Source organism: Stenella coeruleoalba (genome assembly GCF_951394435.1).
Source record: "Stenella coeruleoalba genome assembly, chromosome: 6".
Taxonomy (NCBI): domain Eukaryota; kingdom Metazoa; phylum Chordata; class Mammalia; order Artiodactyla; family Delphinidae; genus Stenella; species Stenella coeruleoalba.
Window position 1 is genome coordinate 127217096 of NC_137151.1, and position 15161 is coordinate 127232256.

At 63.3% G+C, this 15161-nt stretch overlaps 1 protein-coding gene across 2 annotated transcripts in view; it reads right to left on the reverse strand.

The window, feature by feature from the left end:
* KIF1A (kinesin family member 1A) overlaps positions 1-12485 on the reverse strand; it is a gene marked incomplete at its 5' end in the record, with an annotated part of 66091 nt that extends 53606 nt beyond the window's left edge. For both annotated transcript variants that reach the window (XM_079923609.1, XM_079923608.1), the window contains 6 exons: positions 1129-1240; positions 2312-2490; positions 2856-2921; positions 3655-3834; positions 4887-4963; positions 12380-12485. In XM_079923609.1, the coding sequence (XP_079779735.1) occupies positions 1129-1240; positions 2312-2490; positions 2856-2921; positions 3655-3834; positions 4887-4963; positions 12380-12485 (720 nt within the window). The remainder of the gene's footprint in view (positions 1-1128; positions 1241-2311; positions 2491-2855; positions 2922-3654; positions 3835-4886; positions 4964-12379) is intronic.
* Between the last annotated feature and the right edge of the window lie 2676 nt (positions 12486-15161).

Genomic DNA, 15161 nt, shown 5'->3' on the forward strand with positions numbered 1-15161 from the left:
TGCTCTCAGCTCCTCTGAGGAGGAGGCCACCTTCCCTGGGAGGCTGCACGGCCTCTGCCCCGGGCACCTGGCACCCAGCTGTTCCCTGCCTGCTGGCCGCTCGTCACCTGCACGTCACTGTCGCTATCACCCGTTCCACAGACCAGGCTCACCGAGTGGTGGGATTTGAACCTGGCTCCGGGAGCCCCTTCCCCCACTGCCCACTGCCCCCGGAGCCGCCCGGGCACTGGGCAGGGGCTCCCTCCCCAGCACTCGCCCAGCCCGGGCTAGGCAGCCACATGCACCCGGGGAAGCCCAGGGCTGCGGGCAGGAGTCGCCTGGTGGGCCTGCCAGCTGCCCTGAGCCCGAGGGGTGGGAGCTGCAGGCAGCCCGCAGCCAGGCCCCCGGGAGGACGGCGCCAGGCCGGGGTGACCCAGCCTCATCGGGGACTGAGCACCCCGAGCTCCCCCAGCCACTCTGTGGACCCCAGGGTGCTGCCCCCGGGAGCAGGGCCTGGCTGGCAGGGTGCCCAGTCAGAGAAATCGAGATGCTTAGGGTCAGAGCCACGGAGGGCGCCCGCCCTACTGCCCCTGCAGCGCCCACAGTCAGCGTGTCTGGATAAAGGCCCCAGGAGACGAGGCGCCTGCCTGGGTCCACTGACAAGGCCAAGGCTCATGGGAAAGGCATCTGGGGCGGGGGCAGTGGGCAGGGCCGCTCAGCACAGCCTCTCCTTTGTGCTCACAGATGCCGGTGCCCACGGGGTGAGGGGCACCCCCAGCCTGCACCAGGGCCCACGGCCAGCCTGTGACGGGCACTCACAACCTGCGGCCTTCGACACCGCCCTCCAAGGGCCCCCGAGGCGTCTCCGGCCAGTGGGGCTGCCCCGGAGACGTCCCTCCTCGGGCCTACAGTCTCCACCATAACCGCCTGGCAGGAGGCTGTTCCAGGGTCCACGGCCCCTCCACTCAGTCCCTTCCCCAGCCACGTGGCGCCAAACACCGAGAAGAGGTGGTCTCGCAGGGCTGGCCAGCCCCTCACCGAGGCCCGGGCTGGGCAGGGAACGGCCCGCGCCCACGCCTCACGGGCCGGCACCCGGCTGGGCCTCCCCACCCGCCGGCCCGGGGCCCCGCCCGCCGAGGCTGAACTCACTTTCTCTGTGGTGATGTTGGTCTCTGCGTCGTGGCGCTTCTGCGTGAAGATGATGTTGAAGACGGCGTGGGAGCGGCTGCTGGTCTCGTTCATGTTCGTGGCCGCCACGGTCCTGGGGAACAGAAGCCACACACTGTCACCCAGGGTCCCGTGGTCGGGCGTGTGGGCCGCTGGTGCTGCCGGCCCGCTTGACCAGGTCACTAGACGTCAGCTCCCCGGGCTCCCGGGGCCGCCCTGCCCGGCCTGGTGGCGACCGTGCCCCCTGTAGGGCTCGGGCAGGGCCCACACTGCCTGCCCCACTGCGTCCGGTGCGGCTCCTTCGGCCCCGACTCGAGCCTGGCACTCGGGGCCCCGTGACTGGGGATGTCCTGCTCCCAGGGGCTGAGCAGAGCCCCCTGGGCGGCGGCCTGCAGGCTGTGACGTGGAAAGGCCCCCAGAAGGGAAAGGGGGCTCTACTGTCCATCCACACCGGCCAATCCGGGGGGGCCAGCACGGCCTTGGGGGAGAAGGCCCGAGGCTGCCAAGCGGAAGCCAGTGGTTGGTCCCGATGTCGCCGCCGTGCAGAGCCCCCAGGGAAGCCCCCAGGCTGGGCTCGCTGCCCGACAGCTGCCTCCACAGAGGTGGAAGAGCCCCCGGGGACCCCTACTGAGTGCAGGGTAGGCCACTGGCCAGGGATCCTCACCCTCCCGCGAGTCCCTGCGTGGCAGAAGGCAGGGGGACTGTTGCCACGACAACCAGGGCAGACCCTCCTAGGCTGGGAAGCCCAGGGCAGCGTGGTCACGGAGACCAATAGCTCGTGGCCGGCAGCACCTTGTGGCCGACCCTCCCCACATGCCCGTCCAGAGGGCCATCTGCCCTCCAAGCAGGCAGGGCTGGTCCTCACAGCCTGGCCCCACCCAGGGCAGCCACCACCCCCCAGGGCGCACAGCCTGACCCCCCACGAGGAGCAGACCCTGTGTAGGCGACAGCGTCCCCTTCCTGGGGGAGCTGGAGGCCCCCATGGGCTGGCATGTGCCCTTGATGTCCTTAGGCCCACGAGGCCCACACCTCCATGGGGGCTGCTGGACAGACCCCATGGGGATACCAACAGGCACCCCAAGGACAGGTGTTCCTCGGAGAGACTCGGAGCTGCGCGGGTGGGAGGGGGAGGGCAGGGAGGGTGGGCACGTCACCCCGCACACACCGGGCCTTGTTCCCTGAGTCCATGAGGTCCTGGATGTCATTGTAGGAGGTGACAGCCAGCTTGGACAGGTCCTCCACGTAGGGCCCCAGCAGCGGGTGCTCCCTCACGCGCAGGTTGCCCTTGTTCTTGGGGTTCAGGAGGTCACGGACACGCTCGCAGTAGATCTCCATGTAGCTGACCTGCGGGGCAGCGAGGACATCAGGGACCTCGGGGGGGGGGGGGAGCACACGGTGCGGCCAGGCCCCCCGCACGAACATGTCAGTGGGGGTGTCAGCCCACCCCCTGCCTGGCCCTCCCCACACACAGCCGTGCCGGGGGCTCACCCGACACGGTCACAGCGGGGCCACCCGGGCCACGCAGCTCGGAGCAGCTGCTCAGCAGACACTGCAGAGCGGACACTGCCCTTCGCTCCTGTGCCCGGCGTGGGCTGGCACGTTTGCCACATGCACGCGTGAATGACAAGCTAAGGGCACAGACCGGTGGCGGGCACTGGCTTTAAGTCAGTAAAGCCACGCTCCGAGGGACGGGTGACGGAGAGCCCTACCTCCACGGAGTAGGACATGTTGTCGTTGGTGGTGTCGTTGATTCGGGAGAAGAGGTCCTCACAGAGCTGCAGGGACAGAGCACACCACCAGACGTGAGGCTGGGCTGTGCCCAGAGCCTCACCCCTCGAGGTGCTGTGGCCCCTGCGACCCAGGCTGGACTCTGCTCTCCCGGGCCCCTCCCGCACCCTCCCGCTCCACCTTAAAGGCACTGAGACGGCCTGTAGCCAAGGAGCCACTGTCTTCTGCTAACTCGGGGGCGCCCCAGCTGACGTCTGATCCCCTCCTGTTCCTTGCATCATCCTTGCCTGCATGAGGCGGAGGGTCTGCCATGCGACAGACCACCCAGCACTCTCCCTGCCCTGACCAGGCCAAGTACTGACCAGCTCAGGCTCGGAGACCCACCCCGTGGGCGTCCCCTTGTCCCGGGCCTCTCCCTGCCGGGAACTCCAGCCCTCACAGCCCTCCCAGGAAGAGTCGGCCCCTACCAGCAGCTGTCCCAGCCTCCCTGACTTATGGGTGTGACCATGGTGGGCACTGCCCAGGCCTGGGGCCCTCCCGCAGCTCCCCACCCTCGGATCTGGGTCTCCAGCCCCTTCACAGCCCGTCTGCCCCACGCTGCCCCTCCTGCCCTGCCCTCCCCGCCACCCCCATGCTTTACCTTCCCTCCCGGCCCCCTGCTCTCCCGGGTCTCAGCTTGTGCTCGCCTGCCTGTCCTGCCCTCACCGGGTCCCCCCGCCCGCTGCGTGCCTGCGGGATGATGCCCTGCTGGTCCCCCTCACCGGCCCCCCCACCGCGTGCCTGCGGGATGATGCCCTGCTGGTCCTTCTCCTGCTTGCCCATCATGGTGTAGGACTTGCCGGCCCCGGTCTGCCCGTAGGCGAAGATGCAGACGTTGTAGCCCTCGAAGGCGTGCTGCAGCATCTCCTCGCCAATGTCGCGGTACACCTGCTTCTGCGAGGCGTAGTTCATGTCTTCCGGCTGCGGGACAAGGAGGGTAGCAGCTGCAGGGGGCTGGGCCTGCCGTGCTGGGCTCTCGGCCCACGATGCTCACTGAGAGCCTGCGTCGCACCCAGGGCCTCCGGGCGCCAGGGCCACAGCACCGTGGGGAGGGACGCCTGCCCGGCCCATCCACTCACAGGAGACCCGGAGAGGGGAAATAGTCCTGCCCGGGAGGCAGCTTCCGGAGGGAAGGGTGGGAGGAGCCAGCCAGTCTAGGGCCAGACAGAGTGGAAGGGCATTTTAGTAGTGGGAAGAGCATGTGCAAAGGCCCAGAGGCGGGGGTACATGACGTGGTGCTCAAGGTAGCAGCTGTGGGGGTGACGAGGTGGGGCTGGAGAGGCAGCAGGGCAGGGGCCCAAGGAGTCCATGGTCCTGGCTATCACCCCTGGACGCTGTCCTGAAGACAGCGGTCACTTTAGGCAGGCCCAGGATTACCCTGACGACGTGAGGGGCGGGGCTGGATGGGGAAGGTGAAATGGGGAGCCCTGGGGCCGTCCCGGGACCAGGCACTCAAGGTGTGACCCGAGGTGGGCGCTGGCCCTGGGGCAGGGGGCCTGGACACCTTCTCAGGTTCAGGAGGCTGGGGGATGGGAGGACTGGTGTAGGCCCGATGGGGGATGGGGAGGCGCAAAGGCCGGGGCTCTCCCAGGCTCCAGGGGGCGGGGGAGGGCGTGCAGGGGCTGGCGCCAGGGGGGCAGCTTCCGCTTCGGACACCGAGCTTGGGGTGTCTGGGGAAGAGGAGAGGCTGGCAGGCAAACGGCTGTACGGCTAGGACCCTGGGAAACTGCCCCCAGTGGGCGGATGGCCCCTTGGTCCCTGCCGCAGCTGGGCAGTGTATGTCACAGCTCACACAAGGCGGCTCAGGAAGGCAGGCCCCTCCCCACAGGCCTCACCTGCGCCCCCGCCTCCCAGTCGGCCCTGCAGAGGAGCGGGGTGGTCCCTCGCCCGTTGGCGCAGAGAGGTCAAGGCGTTGGCTGAGGGCCGCACAGCGAGCAGCAGCCCACCCCCTGGAACCCCAGCCCTGGGCTTACCGAAGTGTGTGACCAGTAGGAATAGTCGAAGCTGAAGCTCTTGGGCACCTCCTTGGGCTGTTTGGGGTTAACGATGGCTGCGGGGAGGGGACAGGCATGGCGCTCAGCGCTGTGCTGCAGGGACAGGCTGACCCTGGATGCGCCCGCCCGAGGGGGACCCCAGGGCAGGGAGGCGGGGTCCTCAGAGGCCTTGGCCCCAACAAAGCCAGCCCCCCTGCCGATGGGCAGCGACAAGGGCCCTGTTTCCAGGCAGACCAGCCATCTCTGCCCCCTACCCTGTCTGACCTCCCCCCAACCCCCGCCAAGGCAGCCCAGAACAGTCCCTTGGCACAGGCACTGGGTCAGACCTCGAGCCCCTGGCCCGTCCCACCTCTCGGGTCCACACCCCACTCCCCCCAGCCCAGGTCTGTCTTGTCCGCCCTGCATGCGAGCGCTGGGGGGCGCAGCACAGTCACAGCAGCGTCCCCGCTGCTTCGGGGCCCCATCACGCCCGCGTGCTCATCCGTGTCGGGGGCGCGCTGGCTGTCCCCCCGCAGGGACACCACACGTGTCCCTCCTCCTGCCGGGGCACCTGCAGGTCCCGTCCAGGTTGCTCTCAGGGGCTGTGGGACTGTCCTCTGCTTAGGTCCTCTCCCACCCCGTCCCCCTCCTCCAGCAGCTGCACCTGGGCTGGCAGGAGGCGGTGCTCACAAAACGTCGGTTCATCAAAGGAGGAGCAATGCCACCGGCACACACCGCCGGGCCTGCTGGGCACCCTGGGAGCCCCCCAGGCAGGGCTGAGGCATCCCATGTTCCCAGGCCCTGGACAGGTCTCGGCTCCCTGAGGCCCGGGCCCAGCGGGCGGCACGTCTTCGGTGGCTGGGCAGAAGGGGCTGCGGCCCCCGCGCCCGCCAGGCTGCCCTCTGGGACGCTGTCTGAACCCCCGATGTCTGTGTGGGTAGAGGACCCCGAGGACCCCCGAGGGCCCACCTGGCCGGGGGTTTTCACCTCCACCAGGAACTTGGGCTGTCCTGGTGGGAGAGGGCTCCAGGCCACCGCTCCACGTCATCCCATCTGAGGGCCACATTCCCCCACCTACTTGGAGATGAAAGACGTGTCTGCCAACCCCTTGGACTGGCTTTCCCCAGCTGCAGTGGGCTGGGGGCCTCGCCTCTCTGGACTCCAGGACACCCCACCCTTCCCCACCAGCACATGTCCAGGGTGACCTGTAACTCACACCAAGGGCACAAGCCCTGGCCCTGTTGCAGGTTGAATTCTACCCCTCAGAATTCCCATGTTGAGTCCTAACCCCCAGGACCTCAGAACGTGGCCTTATTTACACACTTGCAGACGTAACTGGTAAGGACGAGGTTATACGGGAGTCAGGGGGGCCTTAATCCAACATGACTGGTGTCTCATGAAAGGGGAAATTTGACACAGACTCACACGTAGCGTGGAGGCCATGTGAAGGGGGAGGGGGAGACTGGGATGGTGCTTCTGCAAGCCAGAGGATGCCGGCATTGCCAGAAAACCACTCGGGGCTGGAGAGGCAGGGAATGGATTCTCCCTCTGGACCCCAGAAGGCACCAGCCCGGCGACACCCTGATCGGGGACGTAGCACCTCAGGAGCTGCCATCTAAGCCGTCCAGTCCACGGTGCTCTGCTCCGGAGCCCTGGGACGCTGGGACTCCCACAGCCTCACCCCACTCGGTAGCTGCCCCGGGCCACGGCTTGGCGGGCAGGAGCCGACCGGCTCTGGGTCCCAGACCCCAGCCTTTATGGGTTCTGGGAGATGACCCGGCACCCTCGGGAGGCCGGCAGGAGGGAGCAGGTGACTGACCATCACAGCCCTTTCTTTGGAGCCGAGAGGGGGTCACGTCCATGCTGGCCCCAGGAGTGAGGCTGAGAGGAGACCTCGCCATCCCGGTTTCAACTCCTGCTGGACCTGGGGATGCGGCCGCCAGAACCCGAACACGGTAACGCCGGCGCCATGGGAACGACAGTCATGGCGTCTCCGGAGCGCAGGCAACCTGGGCAGGGCCCCCGACGGCGCCCACCAGTGCCCCACCTCCACCCACCCCACCCAGCCACTCCTGCTCGCGGGCTGCGACACCTGCCCCCCCGCTGACCTTGCTCTGACTGTGTCCTGGTGCCGGGGCGTCTGCTGTATACCCTGTGTGGACCGGGAGCTCCCTGACGACCCCCCCACCAGGGACGGGGCACGGATGTGCTCAAGGAACGCTGGGTGGGCAGGGGACAGCCGGCTGCGAGGGTCAGTGAACGCGGAGTGGGCCACGAGGAGAGCCCGCAGTGGGGACCACCAGGCAGAGCTGCTCTGGCCCGCGGGAACTGCTGTCACCTGCCCCCTCCCCCTTGGGCGGGGTCCCCTGGAGTGGCTCTGACCCCTGCCCTGGTCCTGACCCCCAGGTGTCCTGCGGGGGTCCTGTGGTGTCTCCGTGATCACAGATGGGGTTCTGCGCTCCAGAGGGGACAGCGCTCCCCAGGTTCCACCCCAGGCCTGCTCTCCACCGACGCCTGGGAGCCCTCACCAGGGCGACCTGCCTGGACTAGGCCTGGACGGCAGCCCCCTGCTGGCACTGAGGCGATTTGGTGGCGAGGGGCTTCCCGGGCAGCTCTCGGGTCGCTTCCTCCCGTGGGCTTGAGGAGGGGGACGGGACCGCGGGCTGTTGAGCGGGGGGCTCCGTGCCCTCTGCCCCTGCTGCAGGAGCACAGAGGACAAAGGCGACAGCTGGGAGGGCCCAGCTGGAACAGGGGGCGGGAGCAGCTAAGCAGGGGAGCCGTGTCCTCAGAGCCTGAAACCCCACAGCCGCGTGCGGCGCCCGCCCTTCTGGGAGCCGTGGCCCAGCTCTGCGGAATTCCACGGGTCTGTGGTTAAACCCTGGGTAGCTTGCACCGTGGGGAGAGCACTGACACCACGGAAATCGGCAGACAGGGGTGTGTGTGTGTGTGTGTGTGTGTGAGAGGAGAGAGAGAGCGAGCGAGGGGCCTCGTGAAAACGGAGACCGAGACCTCAGTGTCGGGAGTCTCGGGGACGTTCTCAACACGGGGCCGTGCCGGTCCTCATGAACCCTCAGCGACGGCTCCTCCCACTGACCTGACTTGGCCCCCACGCTCCACGCCCCCGGCAAGGCCCCCCACGCCCGTCACTGCCTGCCTGACTGCGATCTGTGGCCCTTGTCACCGGCCCGTCTAGTTCCATCTCCGTGTCCCCACTGGAACGTCACCCCCAGGGCAGTGAGAGCCTCTGCCCTGCTCCGTGGGGCCCGATGCCAGGAGTGGAGCCTGGCGCAGGCTGGAGCTCAGCGATGTGTGCTGACCTGACCCCACCAGGCCTCGTTTCCCCACCTGGGCCGTGGGAGCACCTCAGCCCTGAGGGGCTCAGGCAGCCCTAACCCCAACCCTAACCCCAACCCTAACCCTAACCCTAACCCTGAGGGGCTCAGGCAGCCCTAACCCTAACCCTGACCCTGACCCTGACCCTGACCCTGACCCTAACCCTAACCCTAACCCTAACCCTGAGGGGCGCAGGCAGCCCTAACCCCAACCCTAACCCTGCAAGTGGAGAGCCTGTCGCGACTCTCACGAGTGGCCCCCGGGGAGAGGCAGCTCAAGGCAGGGAGTACAGGGGCATCTTGGCCTGGGGCCAGCCAGTGGCGGCAGGCCCCCAGCACCGTCGACCAAGGCTGCTGACCAGGACTCTGCTGGCCCCCGGGGTCCGTCCTTTGACACCACGTGTGTGGAGCCGTTCCGCTAACAGAAAGGCCTGCACCGCGTCACCACCTCCTGGCAAAACCAAGCTGCCTGCTGTGGACTCCCAGGCCCAGTCTCACTGTATTTGGAGCCCAGAACATTCTAGAATAGTGATGGCAAATGGGGCCGACTTCTCGGGTGGGTTAGGTTTTGAGACCGCACGGGGGCTGCTGGTCAGTAGGGTCCCGGTGGACCTTCCAGAATGGTGGTCCATTCCCTGAAAGCACACACTGGGCCCAGCCTGCCAGGGTCCAGTTGGAAGGCTGGGGGCGCGGCCCTGAAGACATCACCCTGTGGTCTGGGCGGGTCCCTCCCCTCCAGGCACTGTCCTGGGTTGGACAGTGTTCTCCCGGAACCTCACAGTGGCCTTATTTGGAAATAGGGTCCCAGCTGTAGGGACAGAAGCACACATCACGTACAATTTGGTTGGCTCACAGAACTGCTAGATTTGCTGTGTTTCAGATGAAGAGCGCTGTTATCGAGGCCATGATTACAGGATAAGAATTTAAACGACTTTTAAGCGTTCTAATTTCTGTGTCACAGTGGAGATTCCAGGTGGCACGTTCCAAGAACTGGGGTCTCCTGCTGTGCCCCTCGTTTTGAGATTCAAGGAGTACGTCACCGCCCCCGCTGACAGGGCTGGCAGATCAGCTCCTACCCTGACAAAACGACCGTGAGCTGCTGCCCAAACCCAGCTCCTGTGAGCCTCTGCCTCCGGCTGGCTCTGGAGCCGCCTGCCCCGCCCTAGCCCCTGGCCCAGGACCTCCCGGAATAGAGCTCACCCCGCCCTCCGACGCCACTCCTCAGGCAGGCTTCCCTGTGCTGGGGGCTGCCTCTCTCTCTGTGTCTGTCTGTCTCTCTCTGTCTCTCTTTGTCTCTGTCTCTCTTTGTCTCTGTCATTCTCTCTGTCTCTGTCTTTCTGTCTCTCTCTGTCTCTCTATCTCTCTCTCTGTCTTTCTGTCTCTCTCTTTATTTCTTTCTGTCTCTCTCTCTCTATCTCTGTTTCTCTCTCTGTCTCTCTCTCTCTCTGGTCTTTCTCTCTGTCTCTGTCTCTGTCTCTAACTCTGTCTCCCTCTATCTCTCTCTCTGCCTCTGTCTGTCTCTCTCTCTATCTCTCTGTCTATCTCTATCTCTCTCTCTGTATCTCTGTCTCTCTCTCTCTATCTCTCTCTCTGTCTCTGTCTCTGTCTGTCTCTATCTCTCTCTCTGTCTCTATCTCTGTCTCTCTGTCTCTGTCTCTGTCTCTATCTCTGTCTCTATCTCTGTCTCTGTCTCTGTCTCTCTGTCTCTTTCCGTCTCTGTCTGTCTCTATCTCTCTCTCTGTCTCTGTCTCTGTCTGTCTCTATCTCTCTCTCTGTCTCTCTGTCTCTATCTCTCTCTGTCTGTCTCTGTCTCTGTCTCTATCTCTGTCTCTATCTCTCTCTCTGTCTCTGTCTCTCTGTCTTTCTCTGTCTCCCTCTGTCTGTCTCTATCTCTCTCTCTGTCTCTCTCTCTGTCTCTCTCTCTCTGTCTCTGTCTCTGTCTGTCTGTGTCTCTCTCTCTCTCCGTCTCTGTCTCTCTCTGTCTCTCAGGCCCCAGGTGGATCAGAAGTTCCCCTGAGTGCAGCCCGACATCATCTCCAGCTCTTTGCTTCTGTGACACCTGCCCCACCCTGTCCTGGACCGCCCCCAAGTTCCAGGGGAGACACAGGGTCTGCCTCTGATCCTTTGTTCTTTCTGTCCATTCTACAGGTTCCCGTAGGGTTTGGTCACCTGTGAGCCCCTCAAGCCGAGACCCCCAGCTAATGTCTAAGGTGGCAACTATGCCGCTGGGGCCTGACCCAGCATGGACGGGGATTCTCACAGCCATTCCTGATGTCCTGGGTCACCCAACAGCGATGTGGCCGCAACCCTATCAGCTCCTCGTGCAGATGCCGCCTGCCCACCCAGGGTCACGCTCCCACCTGCGGTCACAGTCCCTGGCTTCCCACCTTAAGGCTTGAGTCACACCTCCTGAGCACTTTCTCCAGCCTCGAGGGGGCCAGGCTGGAGATACAAGAAAGCCAGGACCTGAACGGACCCTCCGCCCGCGTTGGGCAGCAGCTGAACAAGACCCCCAGCTTCCTGGGGAGGACAGCCCAGAGGTGCACTCTGTATTCAGAGGGTCCCAGCGAGCTGAGCCCCCGCTGCCCGTGGCGGCCACCTGCTCACCTGCTGCTTCGCAGCTTCTGCACCCCCGCAGTGCATCCAGGGACCACCTCCCACATAAGCTCTTGGCACCCAAATCCTCACCTCAGTTCTGCTTCCAGGGACCAAGCAGAGGCAGCACCACTCACAGTCACTATGAGCCCCCAGATATGCCCAACAGACCCCCTACAGGCTCTGAGTGGGGCCTCCACAACCTGCTCCAGGGCCTCCTGCAGAGACCCCCAGCCACGCCCGAAGCCTCAGCCCCAGAACAGGCCTAGGGCGGCAGCCGCCATCAGCCCTGAGCGCCCTTCCCCTGGGGCAGCCCCTCCCTCCAACCCGGTGGATGACAGAAGGGGTGGGGTTACTCAGGTGCAGGCGCACCACGGGAGCCTGCGGCGACGGCAGCAGCTCCAGGCGCAAACCTCCCGGCTGAGCCCTGCCAAACCCACAGCTGGGAGAGAGGACGGCGAATTCTTGCTCTAAGTCACCGAGCGTGGAGGTGGGCTCTTGACCAGCAGGAGATGCCAAACACTGGTTTGACTTCCAGGGGACCCCAAACAAGCCTCTAACCTAGTGTTAGAAGCAAGGATGCTGGCTCCCCTGTGGGTAAGGGTGGGTGGGGCCGGGGAGGGGGGCTTCCGGGTGCCGGCATCGCTCTGTTCTCAGCAGTGGGGTGCTGCTGAGAACTCCTTGAGCTGCACACTGGGCTCTGTCCACTCTTCTGCAAACGTGCCCCAACTCAGGACAAAGTCTGTGGCACCAGAAAGAGCAAAAGGGGAGGCTCGGGGCTAAGTCCTCTCTGCGGCTCCGGCAGCCGGGTCCTGCGCACTAGAGGGGCCCTGGAGGCCATGCCTGTCCTTCTGACCTTCTCGAAATTGCCATTCTGTCTCTTCCTACTCCCTGTTCATCCTGTTGACCCCAGGCCTCCTACTTCTCAGAAAGGCTTAAGATGACTTACAATTAGAAACAAAACAGAAGAGCAGACAAAGTAAAACGCAGCTGAAACAAGACAAGAAACAGGAACCTTGTGCCCTGGGTTGAAAAGCGGCCCCACCAGAACTCCTATCTGCCCCGAACCTCAGAACGTGAGAAACAGGGCCTTTGAAGATGTAGTCAGTTGTTGAAATGAGGTCACACTGGATTAGGGTACGTCCCATGGTCATCAGGTCACACAAAGACGCAGACATGCAGGGAAGAAGCCACGTGATGACAGCAGAGTTTGGGGTGATGCGGCCGCAGGCCAACCTGGCGGCCACAACTGGAAAAGCCACAAGAGGCAGGAAGGATCTTCCTCCAGGAGTGTGGCCCTGTCAACACCTCGGTTTTGAACTCTGGCCTCCACAACCACGAGAGGATAAATTTCCGTTGTTTTAAGCCACCCAGTTTGTGGTCATTTGTTACTGCAGTCCCAGGAGACCGACACCCCGGGTGGACCAGGAGGGAGCCAGGGCCCCGAAGGCCCAGCAGCCACGGCCCCGAGGGCCCAGCAGCCACGGCGGCCCCGAGGGCCCAGCAGCCACGGCCACGAGGGCCCAGCAGCCACGGCCCCGAGGGCCCAGCAGCCGCGATACTCACTGGTGGTGCTTCCGGACATCTGGATGATGCACTTGGAGTCGCGGCTCATTTCTCGGGAATTGAAGGGGCGGACGCGCACCGCCACCTTCACTGAGGCCCCAGCCATCTCTGCGGACTTTGTGGGTCACTCCTAGTGGCGGCGGGAGCCCCAGCGGGCACAGGAGACACCTTGGGAAAAAGGGAGACGCGAGTTAGAAACAATATCCACAAGGGCAGCGCAGATGTTTCCGGCCGTGACACCTGCTCGGATAACCAGTCCACAGGAAGAGGAACGGAGCAGGGCAGCTGCGGGTGAGAAATGCTGCGAGTTTTAGGAAAGAACGCCAACGGGATGAGAGGAGCCTAGGAAAGCTGGAGCCTAACCAGAAACAGCCGATTCGCTCTCTGGGACCCAGAAAGACTCCAGGTGCCTCTGAAGGTCAGCGGCTGGGTGGGACCGAAAACAGGTGTTTGTGGAAAGTTAGCAGAGGGAGGGTCAGGCCATGTCATGGGTTAAACTGTATCCCTTGAAAATTCACATGCTGAGTCCTAAACCCCAGGACCTCAGAACGTGACCTTATTTGGGGACGGGGTCCTGGCACTGTAACTGGTTAAGATGAGGTCCCACTGGAGTGAGGTGGGCCCTGCCCAGGGTGACCAGCGTCCTTATAAAGGAGACGCACACGGAGAGTACCACGTGAAGACAAAGACAGAGGTCTACAAGCCAAGGACTGGGGGTAAACCGCCAAAAGGCAGGAGAGAGGCAGGCAGTGGTTCTCCCCCACGGCCTTGGAGGGAACCACCCTGCACATCTGGGACTTCCAGCCTCCAGACTGTGAGACAATACACTTCTGTTGTCTCAGCCCTCAGTCTGTGGTACTTTGTTATGGCAGCCCCAGCAGAGTAATGAAGACCCCGAGACCACCATCCCCACCCGGTGAATATCCAGGACCTGCCCCCCCACCCCATGCCACCATCAGGCAGGAGGCCAGAGGCTACCCTCTGGGAGAGTGAGGCTTGGTCCAGCCTGGAGTTCTGAGGACCAGCTGAAGGTGGGTGTGAAAAGCCCAGTGAAGATGCCCAGTAGTGGGGGACCCCAGCCTCCTCCTCCTGCTGCAGGGCCCCCACCTGCTGGCTGCCAGGGAAGAGGGCAGGGTCCTCTGCTGGGGAAACAGGACCACAGCCTCTAGCAAGCAATACAGAGACTAAAGCAAACAGAAAAGGAGCACAGCAGAAAGAGACAAAGCAGGAAGAGAAGAACAAACATGTTTCAACACCTTGTAATGAATATCCTCAGAAAGGAAATTTACTCACCCACGAGCAAGTGAAGTAGCTTTTTTTCAAAGGACCATTTAATGAATAAGAAAGAGTCCTTGGAAATTAAGACTACGAAAACAGGACCTTCAGAAGTAAATAAAAAGGTTGGAAATACAATTAAGTAATTTTCTGTGTGAGGAGAGAAATGAAATTTGGGGATCAATGAAAAGAAGCTACTAAAGAAATAATTCAAGAAAACTTCCCAGCACAGCCAGTCATGAGTCTCCAAATTCAAAGAGTCTACCTACCCCACCTGCTTTAAAGGTCAGAAACCACAGCAAACTGTGAAATCTCAGGGCTAAAGGGAAGATTCCAGAAGCTTCCAGAGAGAAAGGATGGAGACTCAGAATGGCACCAGCATCTCAGGGATACCAGATGAAGAAACACTTTCCAAGTGCTGAGGAACGGCGACTTTCGGCCTAGAACTCTGAGCTCAGCCAATCACAACTGGGAGGGAGGGTGAGAGGAAGACCCAGGAAGACTCTGCAGGAGGCTAGAACCTGTGCTCCAGCAGGTAGGTGGCTGGTGGGGCAGACGTGGGTGCGGGCCCAGCCCGGAGGATGGTAAAGGGGTCCCAGCAGGACCCTGGGGCTGCCTCGAGGGGGGGACGTCCCTCATCGGAGGGCAATGGAGGGGACCCAGCCAGGAAGAAGACGGGGCTGCGAGGCGGGAGGTGGTCTCCCTACGTGGAGAAGCATCCACCAGAGGGTTTGATGAGAGGTCAGTGACGACCCCAGGCATTCCGTTATCACTCATTCCTGATACCATGTTCTTCAAGAAAGCAAATATAAGCAGAGTGCACTCCTCAGAGCAGCAGGAAAGACTGTCCACTAGTTCTGCTGGTGTAAACACAAAATACTGACCAACACACAGGAAACACAGCAGGAAGACGGGGAGAGGCCTTGCATGCGGTGGGGTCGTTAGCAGTGCGATGGGGCAGAAAAGCTGACTCTGTCCCAGTGGGATCTAAACGGATCAGACAAAACCAAAAACGGACTGTGGAGGGTGAGGCCCGGGCGGGGCTGCTGCTCCCGTGGAGACTCGCAGCCCTGATGGACCTGGGTGCCACGTCTCCATGTTACTTTGGAAAAATTTTAAGAACAAACAAAAGGGGAAAGCCAAGAGGGAACCCACGGTGTGGCCAGGCTCGGGGCAAATGCCTGAGGAAGGAGGGCAAGGGCGCGGCCACTGTCTGGCCACCACGGAGCGAGCCTCTGCACGCGGCTGCCACTCCCTGGGCCTGCTTGGCCACCACCCAGGTGTGAATGTGAAGCTGACCCTCACGTCCACTTGCAGGTCACACTCACACGGAGGAGGCACCCCCCACCTCCCAAGGACGCAGGCCCCGGGCAGGCTCCGTGCCAGGTCTGTGCCAGCTCGAGAGGGCTGTCCCTCCCTGGGCTGGAAGCCCACGGGCCCAAGATGAATGGACAGAGCAGTGCCCACGAGACTCGGGTGAGCCGGGAGGTGATTCCATGGAACACTG